Below are 14,746 nucleotides of genomic sequence, written 5' to 3'. Positions count from 1 at the left end.
TTGTGTTTACCTTGCCATTTCATCCTCTATGTATTTTTTAACAACTTTGTCAGACACTGTTCTGTCAAGTTTTGAGATTGGAATAATTTTTGTTTCAGCATACAATGCTTGTGGTTCCTGAAATAAAAATTCAGTGCAGTTATAAATGGTCAGAATTTACAATATGTCAGAGAAGAAAGACCTCCCAGTCAAGGGACTAGACAACTCAACATAGACATAATGCAATATGATAATAATAATAATAATAAATACTACCTGGTGACACCACAAGACTATGTTTTAAAATTTGCTGAAATCACAAGGGTTACAAATGGATGCTCAACATACTCTTGATGCCAACTGTGACACTTTATTTCATATGCAAATTTTAACAAGTCAGATGGTTGATAATGAACAATAATTTTAACATATTCACATTAAAGCTAAAGTTGAGCATTTCTAGACTGCTGATTGTCAAATATTACATCATTTTCAACTGTTATTTAAAGGTAACTTAATTAAGTCTGACAACATGTTTAAAGATTTAATATCCATACTAGCTGTGTGAATCCTTTCTGTATTTGTTCTTACCAAAGCAATTTGAACCTCTCCTCCAGTGGCAAATATATCCCCATCATGGTCTCCATACAAAAAAAATTTCTCAATACTTCCATAGAATATTGGATGAGTCTTAGTGGTTTTCACCTGTAAGCAGAAGAGACCAATTAATACATTACTCCTGCATCAAATGTACAGTATTTGCCTTTCAGAGGGTTCAACTAACTTACCAGCTGCCCAGTTTTGTATGTTTTTCCATCCCACTCTATTGCAGCGTATGTTGTCCAAGGGCTCTGCATTCTTTTGGATGGTATATCACTACGTACAGTTATTCCTTTAAAGACTGTGAATTTTATCTGTTTGTCGTATTTTTCATGACACTCTTTGAGCCACAGAGCAAATTCTCTGTCAATTTTCATTCGCTGCTCCTATAAAGAGATTACAAAATAAGTACATATTTACAATGTATTACAGAATTTGAATCTGACCACATCAGAAGTCTGTACAATTGTAACAGTACAGAGATACAAAAGTACAAAAGAACAAACAAAAAAGAAAAATAAAGAAACAAAGAAACAGAAACAAAGACACAAAGAAAAAAAAGGATTCTTCAGTTTGAAAACACTAAAAAATTCTAAGAAAACTACATTTCAAGACAAAAAAAAGTGCTTCCCCGAGCAGCCATATTCCTTTAGGAAGAGGGTTTTTCCACAAAAACTGTCATATAACAACTAAATACAGTAATTGCTTAAGAAAATAAAAGGAAAAATACTGAGTCTTAATTTTTCAGATTTCAAGATTGAGCTTCACTGCTCACTAAACCAGAGACATGAACAAATAACAAGTGAGCAAACATTTCTGTATCACACACATTGAACTTCACCAGGAAGAAACACTTAACAGAATGCAACAATTACCTGTCCATTGAAGATTCTCGTGAACAGAGTATTCTTATCCTTTAGCTTCAGCTCCAGATCCATGAAAGTGAGTTTGTTTGTGCTGACCTGGAACTTATCATTGGTAAACAATGCACCAGAAATTCTGTTGTAGCACTCAACTGGTGCCAATCCTCTCTTCTTTGGAGGAGCACACCAGTCAAAACTTAAAAGGAGAAAGACATTGAAATTCTTTTTATAAAGAGAGGTTTACAATTATAGAAACAGACTGTAGAAACAGATTACCACTTACTCTTCCACAGTTGTGTATGGTATTAATCTTCCATTCCAAAAGCATTCAAAAATAGGCCTTTTTCCTCTGGCACCTTTTTCTACTATAAAGCAGTCATCATCATCATCATCATTTAACCCTTGATAAAAAAGAAGTCTCCTTGAATATATTTCCTTAAGAAACTAATATATAAAGAAACAGAGCAATCTAAATTAAGAAGTACTATTGTTATTAACTTGAGCACAGTAGCAATGCACATGATATCAAGATCATCATATATAATATTAGGGTTTTTTTCCTGTTTTAGAAATACCAAGCAGAAAAACTAAGAAAGCTAAACAAAAATTTTAAACAGAAGTCAAATATTACCAAATCTACCAAATTTGAATATTTCAAATTTGTATGTTACTTTTTCCTTAGTTTCAACTGATGTTCTTGTAGTATCATAAAATCTTGTCCCAATTAACTCAAGATTTGCTTTGTCCAAAAAAAAAAAAATAAAAACACCAACACAAAATATTTTAAAACCCCTAGCATTTGAAAACTCATCAAGACTGAAAAAAACATTTTAAATTAAGAACTTAAGACTACATGTTGTCCTTTGCAGTATTCTGATACTAGAATCTCTTCAATCTAACTGCTCATATTTTATCACTTTGTTGGAGCAAAGATGCAGTCAGGAAAGTGCAAAGTTTCAGTTGGACTACATTCGGAAAGGTTTTATAGTTTGAAATCAGATGGTGTTACGTCAAAGATCAGGTTTACTGGAATGAGTTACCACAACAGCCAATTTATTCACAAGATCTGTTCATCTAAAAAGAATGCATCCAAAAGAATTTCTGTTCCAACGCAACCTAAATCAGGTAACAATTTGCACTTCAACTTAAATTGTTCTAGTTTTTATTTCATTAAAACATTTAGAGTAGTAGCACTCTATATGACAGGACTGACAAGCAGCAAAACACTTCACTTACTTGATGGAAAACATGGATCATCAGGGTATGTTTCTTTATCATACAGGAAGGGATGGTATCGGATGATACCTTCAACTATACCTTCTTCTTCAACATGTGCCTTAAACTCAAAACTATCTGCTGCAGTATTTATATACAATGTCTGCATGTCATCTTTGATCTCCCTCAGATTGACAATCTTTGGTACTTTTCCTTTTTCAAACATTGAAATCTGGAAAAAAAGGAAAATAAGTTGATTTTCCTTAGAGCAAAAGACTTACAGTAATAAGCATTTTGACAATTAACTGTTAGCAAATGGATTAGTTCCTACATTGTAATGCTAAATAAAATGACTTCAAAAAATTAAACAACATAACATCTTGGAATGCTGTATTTTAAAATGCATGATTACAGAGAAACAAGCACAACATGAAATAAGTTGCCATCAAAGAGGACTTTTGACTAACATGTATAAAATCTTTTACCTGAATGTCGATGTTGTTGAAAGGGCTTATGTCTTTTGTTACAGCATTAGCTTCATTTCCTTTCGGTCCATGGATATAATAGTGATAAATATGTCTGAAATACATTTCAGAAAAAAACACAAACCAGTAAGTGAAATTAAAAAATTGCACATTATAATTTTTTTGAAAATCAAAATAAGCTCGTATTTTTATTAAAACATAACTGGTTTGTTGCACTGTTATAAATCAACTCCTTGACAACATATATCTGGTAAAGAAGATTCACTAAAGGGAGTGACTGCTTTTCATTCCTCTCATCTCTGTCATGCACAATCACATTAGGACCAATTTTTGGGTAAAATAATTGCAACAAATTTTAAAAAAAATGCAGAAGTGCAAAAAAATAGAACTGTTACATGGCTACAGATCCTTTACATCACAGGGTAAACTAATAAAACTACTGTAAATTGTTCTGCACTCTGGAGATCAGAAAGAACTAGAGCCACAAATCTTTCCACACTGTTTCTGATACCAGTTTTGTATCAATCATCTCACAGTAATAGAAACATGTAACAAACAATGATTATCTTTAAGTTATTTATAAAAATTTGAATATAGGTAGGACTCACGAATGTGATCCATATATTAGAAATAATTTTTCTGTTGTAAACATTGTTTTCTAATGGGCGTTTTTCCTCATTTAAGAAACTTCAAAAAATCCACATGTCAGATAGATTAATTAATTTCATAGACATACGCAATTTGAGAAAACTGAGGAACTTAACTCTATTTACTTCAACTTTTCAGCAAGCTAGCTAGTTCTTCCAACTTCAAAGACTGAATCCTTAAGCCTTTGGGGGATCATGTGGACAAAAATGAGATTATACGAGTCAATGGGACTGAATGCATGACAAAAGTTAAATGCACCTGCAAGTTTATAATTGCTTTGCTTCTGACATCCACTGCACTAAATGTTCCCCAAAGAGAAATCTTGGTTTCCAGAAAACAGCTCCTCATAGTCTCATTGCTCAGGACTTTATGGTATGTCCAAATTGCTTAGTATTTCGTCTGCATTTCTTCAAAAGGTAGTCTCATGGCCTTAAGACATAGTTATTTTAGAGGTTCATCTCCACTTCAAAGCACCCAAAATAATGAGGGCTGTGCTGCAGCCTATTAAAGCAGAATGAAACTGGTATCATGCATGTGTGGCAAAATGCATGGCAGAAGGGAATGGGGAGGTGTTCAAGGGGTAAAGGGCCATTACAGCTGAAATAGTGATGCAGGACTGTGTAGCACTGGAAGGCTAAATCTGATTGGTTTTAGTGTTAACAGCTACAGGGCATATATTTGAGTAATTGCACCTGGGTTCCATCTCAAACAGAGGCAGCTCTTTCACTTCAAGAGATGGCTGGAAAGAACTAACACACTCTTAAGTGTGAGTGTTCACTTGACGAGCACCTGGAAGCTAATGAGGGACCTAAGTTATTCTCCGCATGTAGATGTACCCTACATTTTCATGAGGTTAAAAATAGTTTCAGCAACAAGTTTTTATGTGCAACACTGAATGATATTTCACATAATAAGACATTATTTGATTCTTACATTAATCCTCTTTTTAAGTATATCTATTATCAGATTATAGGTATCACAAAAACAAAATCACAGTTTGAAAACAAAGTTCTATAGTTCACCAGATTTCAAAATTGGTCTATGACTTTGTATTTCAGTTTACATTCACAGATGGATCCATCATCTTAACAGGTAAGCCCAAAAACTATTCACAGGTATCTCCAGGCTCTGCAGGCCCACTGATGACATTACTGTAGTACAGAGTGGACAGTATCATATATCCTTCTCCCTCTTAAACTGGGATGAAGCAGCAGTACTTTTTGTTGTTGCTGTTTAAAAAAGCAAACCAACGAAAAGGTCCCCTAAGACTGCAAATACAAAGCTAGGTACCAATTAGAGCACAGCCCTGAGCAAAGTAACTGATGCAGTTATTAGTAATTAGATTAACAAATTATTACATTAGTAATACAACTTTAAGTTGAATAGGCTACTAAAAATTATAGTGGGTAACTATGTATCAATCATCAAGTCACATCTTTGGCTGGGGGGGCCCACTCAGTTGTGTTAGTTTCTGTAAAATTGGTTAGGTAAGAATACTAATTGTAGCATCAACAGCCTTAACAGGAATAAGGCCAATGTCAAAGAACAAAAAGAAAGCAGTTCATAATTATCTGACTTTGTTAGTATCCCACTTTTTAAATCTTTTAAATCACCAACTTACGCCAGCTGCCTTGTCCAAAGATGAAAGTAGTTTTTCAAGTACTGCATGTGATCTGGTTGTACACCTGTAATGACAACTGCTGTGAAACTCTCTTTATCCCTTTCTTCTGATATTAGATTATGAAGAAATCTTTCATCATCACTTGTGATGTGAGTAGAGTCAGATGGCTACAAAAAGAGTAAAATAATAAGAGCAGGGATGTAAATTGAATTTCTGAACTCCCATCAACTTGAAAGGGATAAAAAACATAACAGAAAAGTAATACAGAACACATGATGCTAAGTACCACAAAGGATTAAAGCTTAAAATAAAAGTTTCAAATTAAAGTCAACAAGCTGAGAACGTGACATCACTGATCCAGTTTATTTTCAACTCACTTGCATCACAGCACTCAAAGTGTGCAGTCTAGAAATGCATTTAATCATGTTTAATATAGCACTATGCGATATCCATGTTCTCACCCATCAAGTGGAAGCATTAAGTATGCAAGACATTAAGTCCTCTTTAAGAAAACAAAGCCAAAAAAAATTATTTGCTTTTAAATGGTTAGGCTGCTTTCTATATCAGAAACTCAACTGGAAGAAACACTTTTGCTATTAAAACAAAAACAACAAAAAGGTGAATCTTCAATTCCAGATGAAATGTCAAGTAGTCTAACAGAAAGAGAGATTCCTGATTCCAGAAACTACTGATTATCTCTTCCTGGATGGATGCACTTTGCTCTTATGACAGGTTTCTAAACTGCAGAGAGACAGTGGTTGATGTCATGCTTCACGCTGGACCAGTGAATCCCTTACATTTGGTACATCCAGGAAGAAAGATCTTTTTAAAACAAAGGTTAAGATCCTTATAGTGAATGCAAACAACTGCTACAACTGAGAAGATATGTTGTAGTAAATGCAGCTGCACGCCTTATTTTGTAGGAAAGCAGACAAGCCCCACATCACTAAAGAATGAAAGGAGACGTGTCCTACCTAGCCATATTTAGGTGAAATAGTTAATCAAGGGTGTTCTACTAAGACTTATTTTCCCCAGGGAATCAAAGAGCTCTCCTTAACCAAGAGGATAATTTAAGCAGTTTTGAGACCTTCCATCAAAAAAAGACTACATCTCTTTTCTGCCCACAGTGTAGTCTCTTTTAAACCTAACAGGCTTGCCTGATTTCATGCAAACAAAGGACTATGCTAGTGATGGGATCAGTGATAATAAAGAAAAGCCAGAGCTGCTTGGTCATCATCTCCATGTGATTTGACAAACTTAGAAACTGCACACTGATGCTGAACAAGCACTACTCTGTACAGTTCACAGAGTGAAAGCATCTCCAAAATGTCCTTCCCAAATTCTCTGGTTGCCTTCCCACGACAGATGACAAACTACCAATGGCACCTTCCCCTACATTCCTAGCATCCAACTCAACTAGAAAATTATTATTTACTTGTTTGCAATATTCAATGGTCCAGAGAAGTGACTGCAGTGGAGACAGGTGCCTGTTATCCATCAAGGAAAGACCACCAGTAGGTATGCCATCAATGCCACTTCTCTTCAGTGTTATGGCCTTGTTCTGGAGTCCCTTTTGTTAACTACATCTTGATTTCTTTGCAAAAGTAACTTCCTTCACCAACTAAATGGCTCAAAGGCTCAATTATTCTTCTCACGCTAGTAATCTATTACAATTTCTATTTCTGCCACAGTATTCTCTTGCTCACATTGTGCAGTGCAGACCATTTTTCAAGTCATTAAAGAGACAAATTCACACATTTTATTTCGCATCAATATAACGAACTGGCTTAGGTATTTCAATGATTTTCAAAAAAATTCCTGAACCCAAGTTATTTATCCATTATCTTCACGCTTCACTTCTATTACTTGAGTTTTTCACATAATCTCTTCCCTCTTGGATAGTTACAAGTTACTTTTTAACTCTAATAGAGCTTTACTTGCATTTTTAAAACAGTGTCAGCTTAACTTTAATTTTATATTATTACCACAACTTTTCAAACAGTTGACTGCAACACCTTCTTGAATTCTTTGGTGGTATCTATGCACCTCATTCAGCTACTTTCCTCCAACTTGTGCCTGTTCGCTTACCTTCTACTTTGTATCACCCACCCTTCTCTCTTTAATATCAAACAGGGAGGGAAAGCATTTGTACCCTTTACAATAAAGCAGATTTTGTCCGCTTTTATTTTCACTTTCTATTTTTGTGAGTCTACCTTCTTAATGATATTGCACAGAGAACAAAAACAAAACTCTGACAATTCACTTTTTGTTACAAGTCACTGACCCAAGACTGGCATTATAAAAACCTTCTTTACCTCCTGTTCCTTTCTCACCCACACAAAACACCAAGAACACCGATATAAACCCCACTAGATATGGGTTCCAGATCTGACTACCTTATCATACACAGCACCCATTTTTCCTCCCATCTGCACCCTTAGATACATCCTTGCCTTTTCCTCCTTGCTCAAAAATGTCCAAAGATCAGTTCTTTTCAGTCTTCCTCTTTATCTTACAGCTTTTAACTTAAGCTCTTTTTCTTCATGAAAAGCATCAGGACTGCTGAGTTTAGTTTTCAGCTAAATAGTTCATCTATTTTACAAAATTATGAGTATTTGTAAAACCACTGGGTTTTGTTGAGTTGCCTGGACTTTTCTCTCATATGCAGGTTAGTTTCACATATTCCTAAATAAGTACAATTTGGTTCCCTAATTTATTACTTATTGCTTTAGAGAAAATTCTTTTTTCTTTGTTTCATACACAACAAAAAAATTTGCTGTGCTTAGAAAAGTATTTTAAAATATTTTTCTTAACCTGACAAGTAAAACTGTAAAGTATTTCTGTCATTTAACCTTAACTGAAAAGAGGAAAAAGCATCACATAAAGTGTTATGATACAGTGTCTTTAAGCTTTTGGTTATGTCCTTTCACACTCCATGGTGCAAATCATTCAATAAGATGAAGATATCCCCAGGTAAGTATTACAAGAATATTACACAGTTAAATCACACTAACCTGGAAAAGGCTTTCAATTAAAAATATGAGAATCTTAAGGCTATTTACCTTTCTGTTTTGAATGAATCCAGTATATATTGCTTCTTTGTTTTTCTCCTTCTTTTCAAAATCCTCTTTAGAAAGGACAAGTTCATGAACATCCTGAGATGCTGCAGGTTTGCTTATCATCTGATGTTATTAAAGAAACAGCATTTAAAATCAAAATAAGATTTAAAATTAACACCATAAAATATTTCGATAGTGTGATTAAAAATTAGGAAATAACAATCTGATTGTGTGCAAATGTTCTAAAACAAAATTAAAGTCTGACATTGACTTACTCTGGCAGACTGTCCAACGAAGAACACTGCTTGTTTGCCTCCAACTCCGAAATACGAAATATCACTATTTAAACTACGAGGCACTGGCAAAGGGCGTACATATCCTGAATGATCACTGAGAATAAAAGGGTCTTTAATAAATTTTTTCAAGACAAAAGTAATTAAAAAAACCCAAAGATACTTCTGATCTAAAGCTTCTATTAAATTCTTTCTCCTGGCATTTTGTTAAAAAATCCTTCACTTTATACCTTTTAAAATTGCAACATCAAAAGGTATGTGCCTGAAATTCTTGATGTACTCTTTTTAAAAGGATGATGATAGAGTAAGTATTTTCCTAAGTCATCTTATAAAATATTTCTGCCCCTTCTCACAAACCAAATATTATTCAAATGAAAATGGCTTACAAAGCAAGCCTGATCTTTCTGACAGCACCCTTTCATAAAAACACTTCTAAGTAGAAGTGGGAAATAATGCCAACCAACTAATAAATGTAGACTTGGAGAGATGACATATGCTACCGGTAGTGAAATTCCATGTCTTTTAAGTCAGCTTGAACAGTCTTACCTAGTTTAAGACAAACATTTATTTTTCAATCATAGCAATCCCAAATGAAAATAAGGTGTAGATTGTATCCTACTATAATTTACACCTATGCTCCCATTAAGTGGTAGTAAGCCACAATTTAAACCTGCAGTTTAAGAATACTCTGCATTTCCATTACTAAACTTGCCTACAGCAATTTCAAAAAGCAGTCAATTTCTTTACAAATGACCCAGAATCACTTTTTATGCACTTATCTCCAGATGTTTAAAAGACATTGACTTTCTATTTGGAGATGTTTTCAATGCAAAAGAACTTCCCCCAGTTATATTATACCTTCCCACTGTCCCATTACTTTTTACACTACCTGCTCATACGACAAATTAGTTATGACTGAGGCTGTAATTCTCATCTTCACATTTACAATCCTAGGCTTAAGGTACTTAAAATGTAACTGAAGCTCAAAAACTGTACATAACTAATTCTGTGGAATTTTATACACTAGGATTAAACCTGGCTGTGTAGGTGGAAGATCTCTTGAGAACGGATTCAAAACCATAAAATTAATTCATGTAAGTAGCAAAACCCACTACAAACCCTCTACTTTCTCTTCTTTAAAACAAAAGAACTTATTTTGCCTAGCCTGCAACAAAAAATATACATCTTCAGGTATACTTTATAATACATTATACAGAATTAAGATTTTAATTAAAAGAAAACTTGAATTAAAACCAAGTTTCTGTTTATCTGTTATACCAATAGCATAACAGATACTGACTGCATCATTTAATGCACTACTGCAAGGCTTTCAGGTAACAGACGAACACAGTACAAAACTCCTCTGCAAGACATAGCATGCCCCTAACTGTATATAGGCAAGCAAAAGACAGTTTAGAAAAGGTCCCAAGAACAAAAAAGTATTCAGTGTGTCATAATAATAGAAGGGCAGTTTTGTGTTATGAAGCTTCTCTATCTCCTACCTAGAAAAAGTATGGGTCTATTTAATTAATCATAAAATGACAGGGTTTAGCCAAGTGTTGGTATACAGCTACGTCTTAAAAGCGTATTTTGTGGACCTTCGCAGAGCTTGCTAACTGTTGTAGAAATATTTAGAACTTGCTAACCTTTCAAAGTCACCTTGTCTTGTAAACTTTGACAATCTATAAACAGCCCAGTTGTTAAGCTGTTTAGAAGTCATTCCACTTCCATTATCGATCACAGCAACAGCTGGTTTTCCTTGGGAATCATCAAATAACTGGGGAAACACAAACAAACAAATCAACAAGGAGCAACAGGAAAAAAAAAGGACAATGCAAACTACATCTGAAAAAATTAAAGTTTCTCCATCTTACCAATTTTATCTGTATACTCCGAATACCAGTATTTCGGGATGTAGCTGACAGAGAATTGTCAATCAACTCAGCAAGGGCAAATGCTAAAGAAATAGAAGAAAAATAACCCTATTAGCGCTCAGAAAACAGACACTGACAGTAGTTTCTTCCGAGCAATTAGGATAACACATTATCTGAACAGAAGCAAGACCTAATACCTGTCAGAACAATCAAAATCACATAACATCTTGTTTAAAAAAGAAAAAAGCTTTTGTACATGTACTTTGTGATTTGTTTCATCATTGAATCTCACATCTCTCCTAACGGTAAGAACACAATTATTGGAAAGAACAATGATGAACTAACAGTTTCCTTACCAAAACAGATTTGTCCTTTCCATGATTAGGAATGAACTTTTATGGCTCATATGAGGGTCCAAAGTACGTAAAAAACGGACTTTGACTTGTTAAAATATTGAGGGAAGAATGTATTAACTGAAGAAACCTGAACTGAAATTTTGTAAAACATCTAAAACTAGAATGTTAATTGCTTACAAAAACCACAAAGAAAATGGTAGAAATTGTTGAAGGATTTCAGTGAATGGTAAATACAACCAAAGTTCTGTCAGATCCACGGCAATACACAGCAGAAATAGTCAGGCAAACTGTTTGCACAAATTTGTTGTTTCTAACCATTAATGCTTGGAGCTCTTACCTAATTAAAGTAAAACTACCTAAGTTTACTGGAAAATTGCATTTAATTTAGACAACAGAATCAATCTGAAAAAAAATACATCAAGTTCAGATTGAATTAATCTGCCTGATCAGCCTCAGAGAACAGACATTTCCGTTCAGTCTCTCTAAAAAGAAACCTTATTTCCTACAGTTTGCAGAGTTCTTCAGAATGCTATAGTGCAAATTACGCTGGCCATGCACTTCAGACATGTAAAAGAGAATCCTTGGGTACTAGCGTAACACAGCAACATTGAAGCATTTGGTGTATTCCCTCAAGTTGTTATCTAAGTATAAAAACAGTTCTGCACTTTTTTACAGCTTTCCTCATTGCAAACAAGAGTAGTTGAGCATCACTTGTGTGATCCATACTTATTATTCCATACCAAAGAACAATGGTCCTTCATCAACATTTGGAAATTGTTAGGTATTGCCCTTAGAGATGTTGTAAATAAGAAGCATCAGCTGCATTACACTTAAATAGGCTCAAAACTGCAATTTGCTGCCAGTGAAAACTTAGGCAAAAAACTGTTTAGTACTTCAGTCTTCTCCATGCTGGCTGCCACTGGACCCCCTCACCCTACATTTAATTTTTTTAGGGTGCAACTTCTTTTGTCATCCTTTTCTAATGTATCTGTAGAAACCCTTATTATTCATCTTCACATCCCTGGCCAAATTTAGCTCTAGCTGTGCCTTAGCGTTCCTGATCTCGTCCCTACCTTCCCAGGCAGCATCCCTATATTATTCTTAGTATTCATGCCCCTGCTTCCACCACCTATGCAATTCCCTCTTGTGTTTTAGTTTGACCAGAGGGTCTTTACTCAGCCATGCTATTCTCCTGCCTTCCACACCCAGTCTTTCACTAACGGCAAGCATTCTTCTACTCCTTTATCTCTAAGGGTGTTTCCCACACTGTCCCATCCACCATGTCCTTAAACAACTGAAAAGTCGATTTCCTAAGGTTTTGTCCGTACAATACTTTATACCTTGCCTATTTAATGGAATTCACCACGGCATGGCCACTACAGACCAAGCCCACCTTGGCCTTTCTAGTAAGCTCATCTGTGTTGGGGAGCAACAAGTCCACTAATAGCTGCTGGCAGGAAGAAAGCACAGATCTCCAGAGAATGCTTTGTGTGGCCTTACACAACAATTCCTGTGCACAGGGATAGATGTACCATTGACTCAACTATTAGTGCACTTAGAGCACCGTATCCCAAACCCGCACCAAAACAGTGCCTTTGCTGGGCCAGGGAACAAATGATGTGCACAAGAAGGAAAGGGGAAAGGCTGGTCCTTAAAAATACATCTGCTATTTCTGGACAATTTTTATATTGTGATGTGCACAAGAAGGAAAGGGGAAAGGCTGGTCCTTAAAAATACATCTGCTATTTCTGGATATTTTTTATATTGTTTTAAAACAATGGGAATGGTATCATGCTTGAGTCTTTTCTTTTTTTCATTCTTTTTCTGTGCAATTTTGAACCTGCTGTACCCAAGGAGAACATACGTAGAAAGTAATCACAGCCACAGACAGAATTTTCAGAGAAGACATAAACAGAAATTAATTTATTCAATAAAACAATACAAAATGCTGGTTACATATTTCATACATCACTTAGATAAAAACTAATTAAAGCAGCATCTTTTTAAAGAAGTACTTGCTCTTGTTGGTAAGTTAAACCTTGTACAACCCCAGATGGGAGAGCACACAAAATTCTATAGTAGCTCATACAAAAACTGTTCATGAAATCCAAAAACAAAGTCTACTGGTTTAGTACAGAAGACAAAAACCTAGTAACACACATCCTGATCTGTCTGAATGACATGCACAAGATTATTCAGGCCAAAGTTATTTTACTTCTAAAATATTCAAACTTCTTGAAGAAGTATTGGAGGGGGTGCCTCTATAAATCTGGATTCTTAGGCAGCTACTTTTAATAATTTTTAGAAGAAAAATTTGTATGAAGAACATAGTTAATTTTTCTTTTACAGCTAAGACTATTTTTTAGCAGCTATAACTTTAAATTGAATTGCTCATACTCACATTATATTCATACAAATATCATTTACACAAGATTACTTCTGCAGGTACTTACGCAAAGGATTTTGGCCCTCGCTGGCATAGTACTCGTACATGCCACTTTTGACAAGCGTATCGTAGTGAGGCAGAAAGTCAATTCGTTCCTTGGTTGCCAAAAGCAACATCTGATCAACTGACTGCAGCAGATACAAAGTAACTCCATCTCGAACAAGGTCGCCTGCAGTGAAGATGAAACGCGAAGTACATTGGAGAGCACTGCCATCAGGCAGCTTCTGCTCTCAAAACAAGCACAAGTATAGCGGCAGGTAATCCCTATATTTTCTTAGGCATTGCCTGCTCAGCATTTAACAACATTTAAATTAGTATCTTTTCACATTTCCAAGCTTAATAATGCAAGTTTTTTCAGGTGACAGCTATGTACATACCATTTTTTCCTATCATTTACAGAATTTGTGATGGAAGATACTTAGTATAATTGCCATCAAACTTGTCAAAAACATGTTTGTGAAAATAATTTTTTAACAGTTCTGGGCAAACTATTACAGGATGTGTACTTTCAGTTAATTATTGCATGTCACAGAGCACAAACAATTATCATGTGACCTTTATGATCAATACAAGAAACAGCTATAAATATTTTGCCATCTAAGATACTTACTGAAGTTATCTTCTGTAATTTCCTTCCTATTTGTCGTGGTGATAACAAACTTTTCATCAGAAGCTATGCCAAATGCCTACAAAAATTGAAGGTTATTTAGTTATGGTAACTAAGTAGTTCAAAAACTATTCAGATACATTAAAACAACAACAAAAAAAAGGCATGGTCTATTTACTTTGCCACAAGCTATTGATGAGTAATCAGACATTATCTCTTGGAATACAGTTGAACTTAAGATCACTTGTTTTCTCAATTTAGCCAAATCTGTCCATACTAGGGTGGTTTGGTTTTTTACCTGCATAAAATATGCTCTAGCGAATTTTAAGGAGGAGGAACTGTCTTACAGATAATCACCTTGAGGGCAGACAAACGAGACTGAACAGTTCTACTTCTGACTACAAAACTACAACAGCAATAGTTATGATCTAGAGGGTGTCCCATATTTAACTGCACTCTTGAGACATCAAACCAACCTAGTATTTCTTCATGTTGGATATTAAAGTCTTTGTTCTTCAATTATATCAAACATCTAAAAAAATAATAAAGATTTCTTTTGGAATAATTCTTCACTGTTAAAACACTGAAGTTTTATTCTTTTGAACCCAAACAACCTTTGCTACTTTGATGCCTTCTTTTGAATGTGTTTGCTGTAGCTTTGGACTTTTTATCCTGCTTTCTATACGCATTTAAATACCTC

General features: G+C 34.8%; 1 protein-coding gene across 1 annotated transcript in view; it reads right to left on the bottom strand.

The window, feature by feature from the left end:
* The window catches only part of SMCHD1 (structural maintenance of chromosomes flexible hinge domain containing 1), a 58,271-nt gene extending 44,119 nt beyond the window's left edge, over positions 1-14,152 (bottom strand). The window contains exons 1-14 of the mRNA XM_017738313.1: positions 14,050-14,152; positions 13,447-13,608; positions 10,638-10,720; positions 10,410-10,540; positions 8,746-8,860; positions 8,474-8,593; positions 5,412-5,578; positions 3,143-3,236; positions 2,679-2,889; positions 1,726-1,843; positions 1,455-1,638; positions 768-965; positions 571-684; positions 11-117 (exon numbers count right to left, since the gene is read on the bottom strand). Coding sequence (XP_017593802.1) covers positions 11-117; positions 571-684; positions 768-965; positions 1,455-1,638; positions 1,726-1,843; positions 2,679-2,889; positions 3,143-3,236; positions 5,412-5,578; positions 8,474-8,593; positions 8,746-8,860; positions 10,410-10,540; positions 10,638-10,720; positions 13,447-13,555 — 1,751 coding nt within the window. The 5' untranslated portion in view covers positions 13,556-13,608; positions 14,050-14,152. The remainder of the gene's footprint in view (positions 1-10; positions 118-570; positions 685-767; positions 966-1,454; positions 1,639-1,725; positions 1,844-2,678; positions 2,890-3,142; positions 3,237-5,411; positions 5,579-8,473; positions 8,594-8,745; positions 8,861-10,409; positions 10,541-10,637; positions 10,721-13,446; positions 13,609-14,049) is intronic.
* Between the last annotated feature and the right edge of the window lie 594 nt (positions 14,153-14,746).

The sequence above is a fragment of the Corvus brachyrhynchos genome, unplaced genomic scaffold (assembly GCF_000691975.1).
Source record: "Corvus brachyrhynchos isolate BGI_N302 unplaced genomic scaffold, ASM69197v1 scaffold106, whole genome shotgun sequence".
In the NCBI taxonomy this organism is placed as follows: domain Eukaryota; kingdom Metazoa; phylum Chordata; class Aves; order Passeriformes; family Corvidae; genus Corvus; species Corvus brachyrhynchos.
Note: the sequence above shows the minus strand (reverse complement) of the source record. Positions and strands in the feature narration are given on the sequence as shown.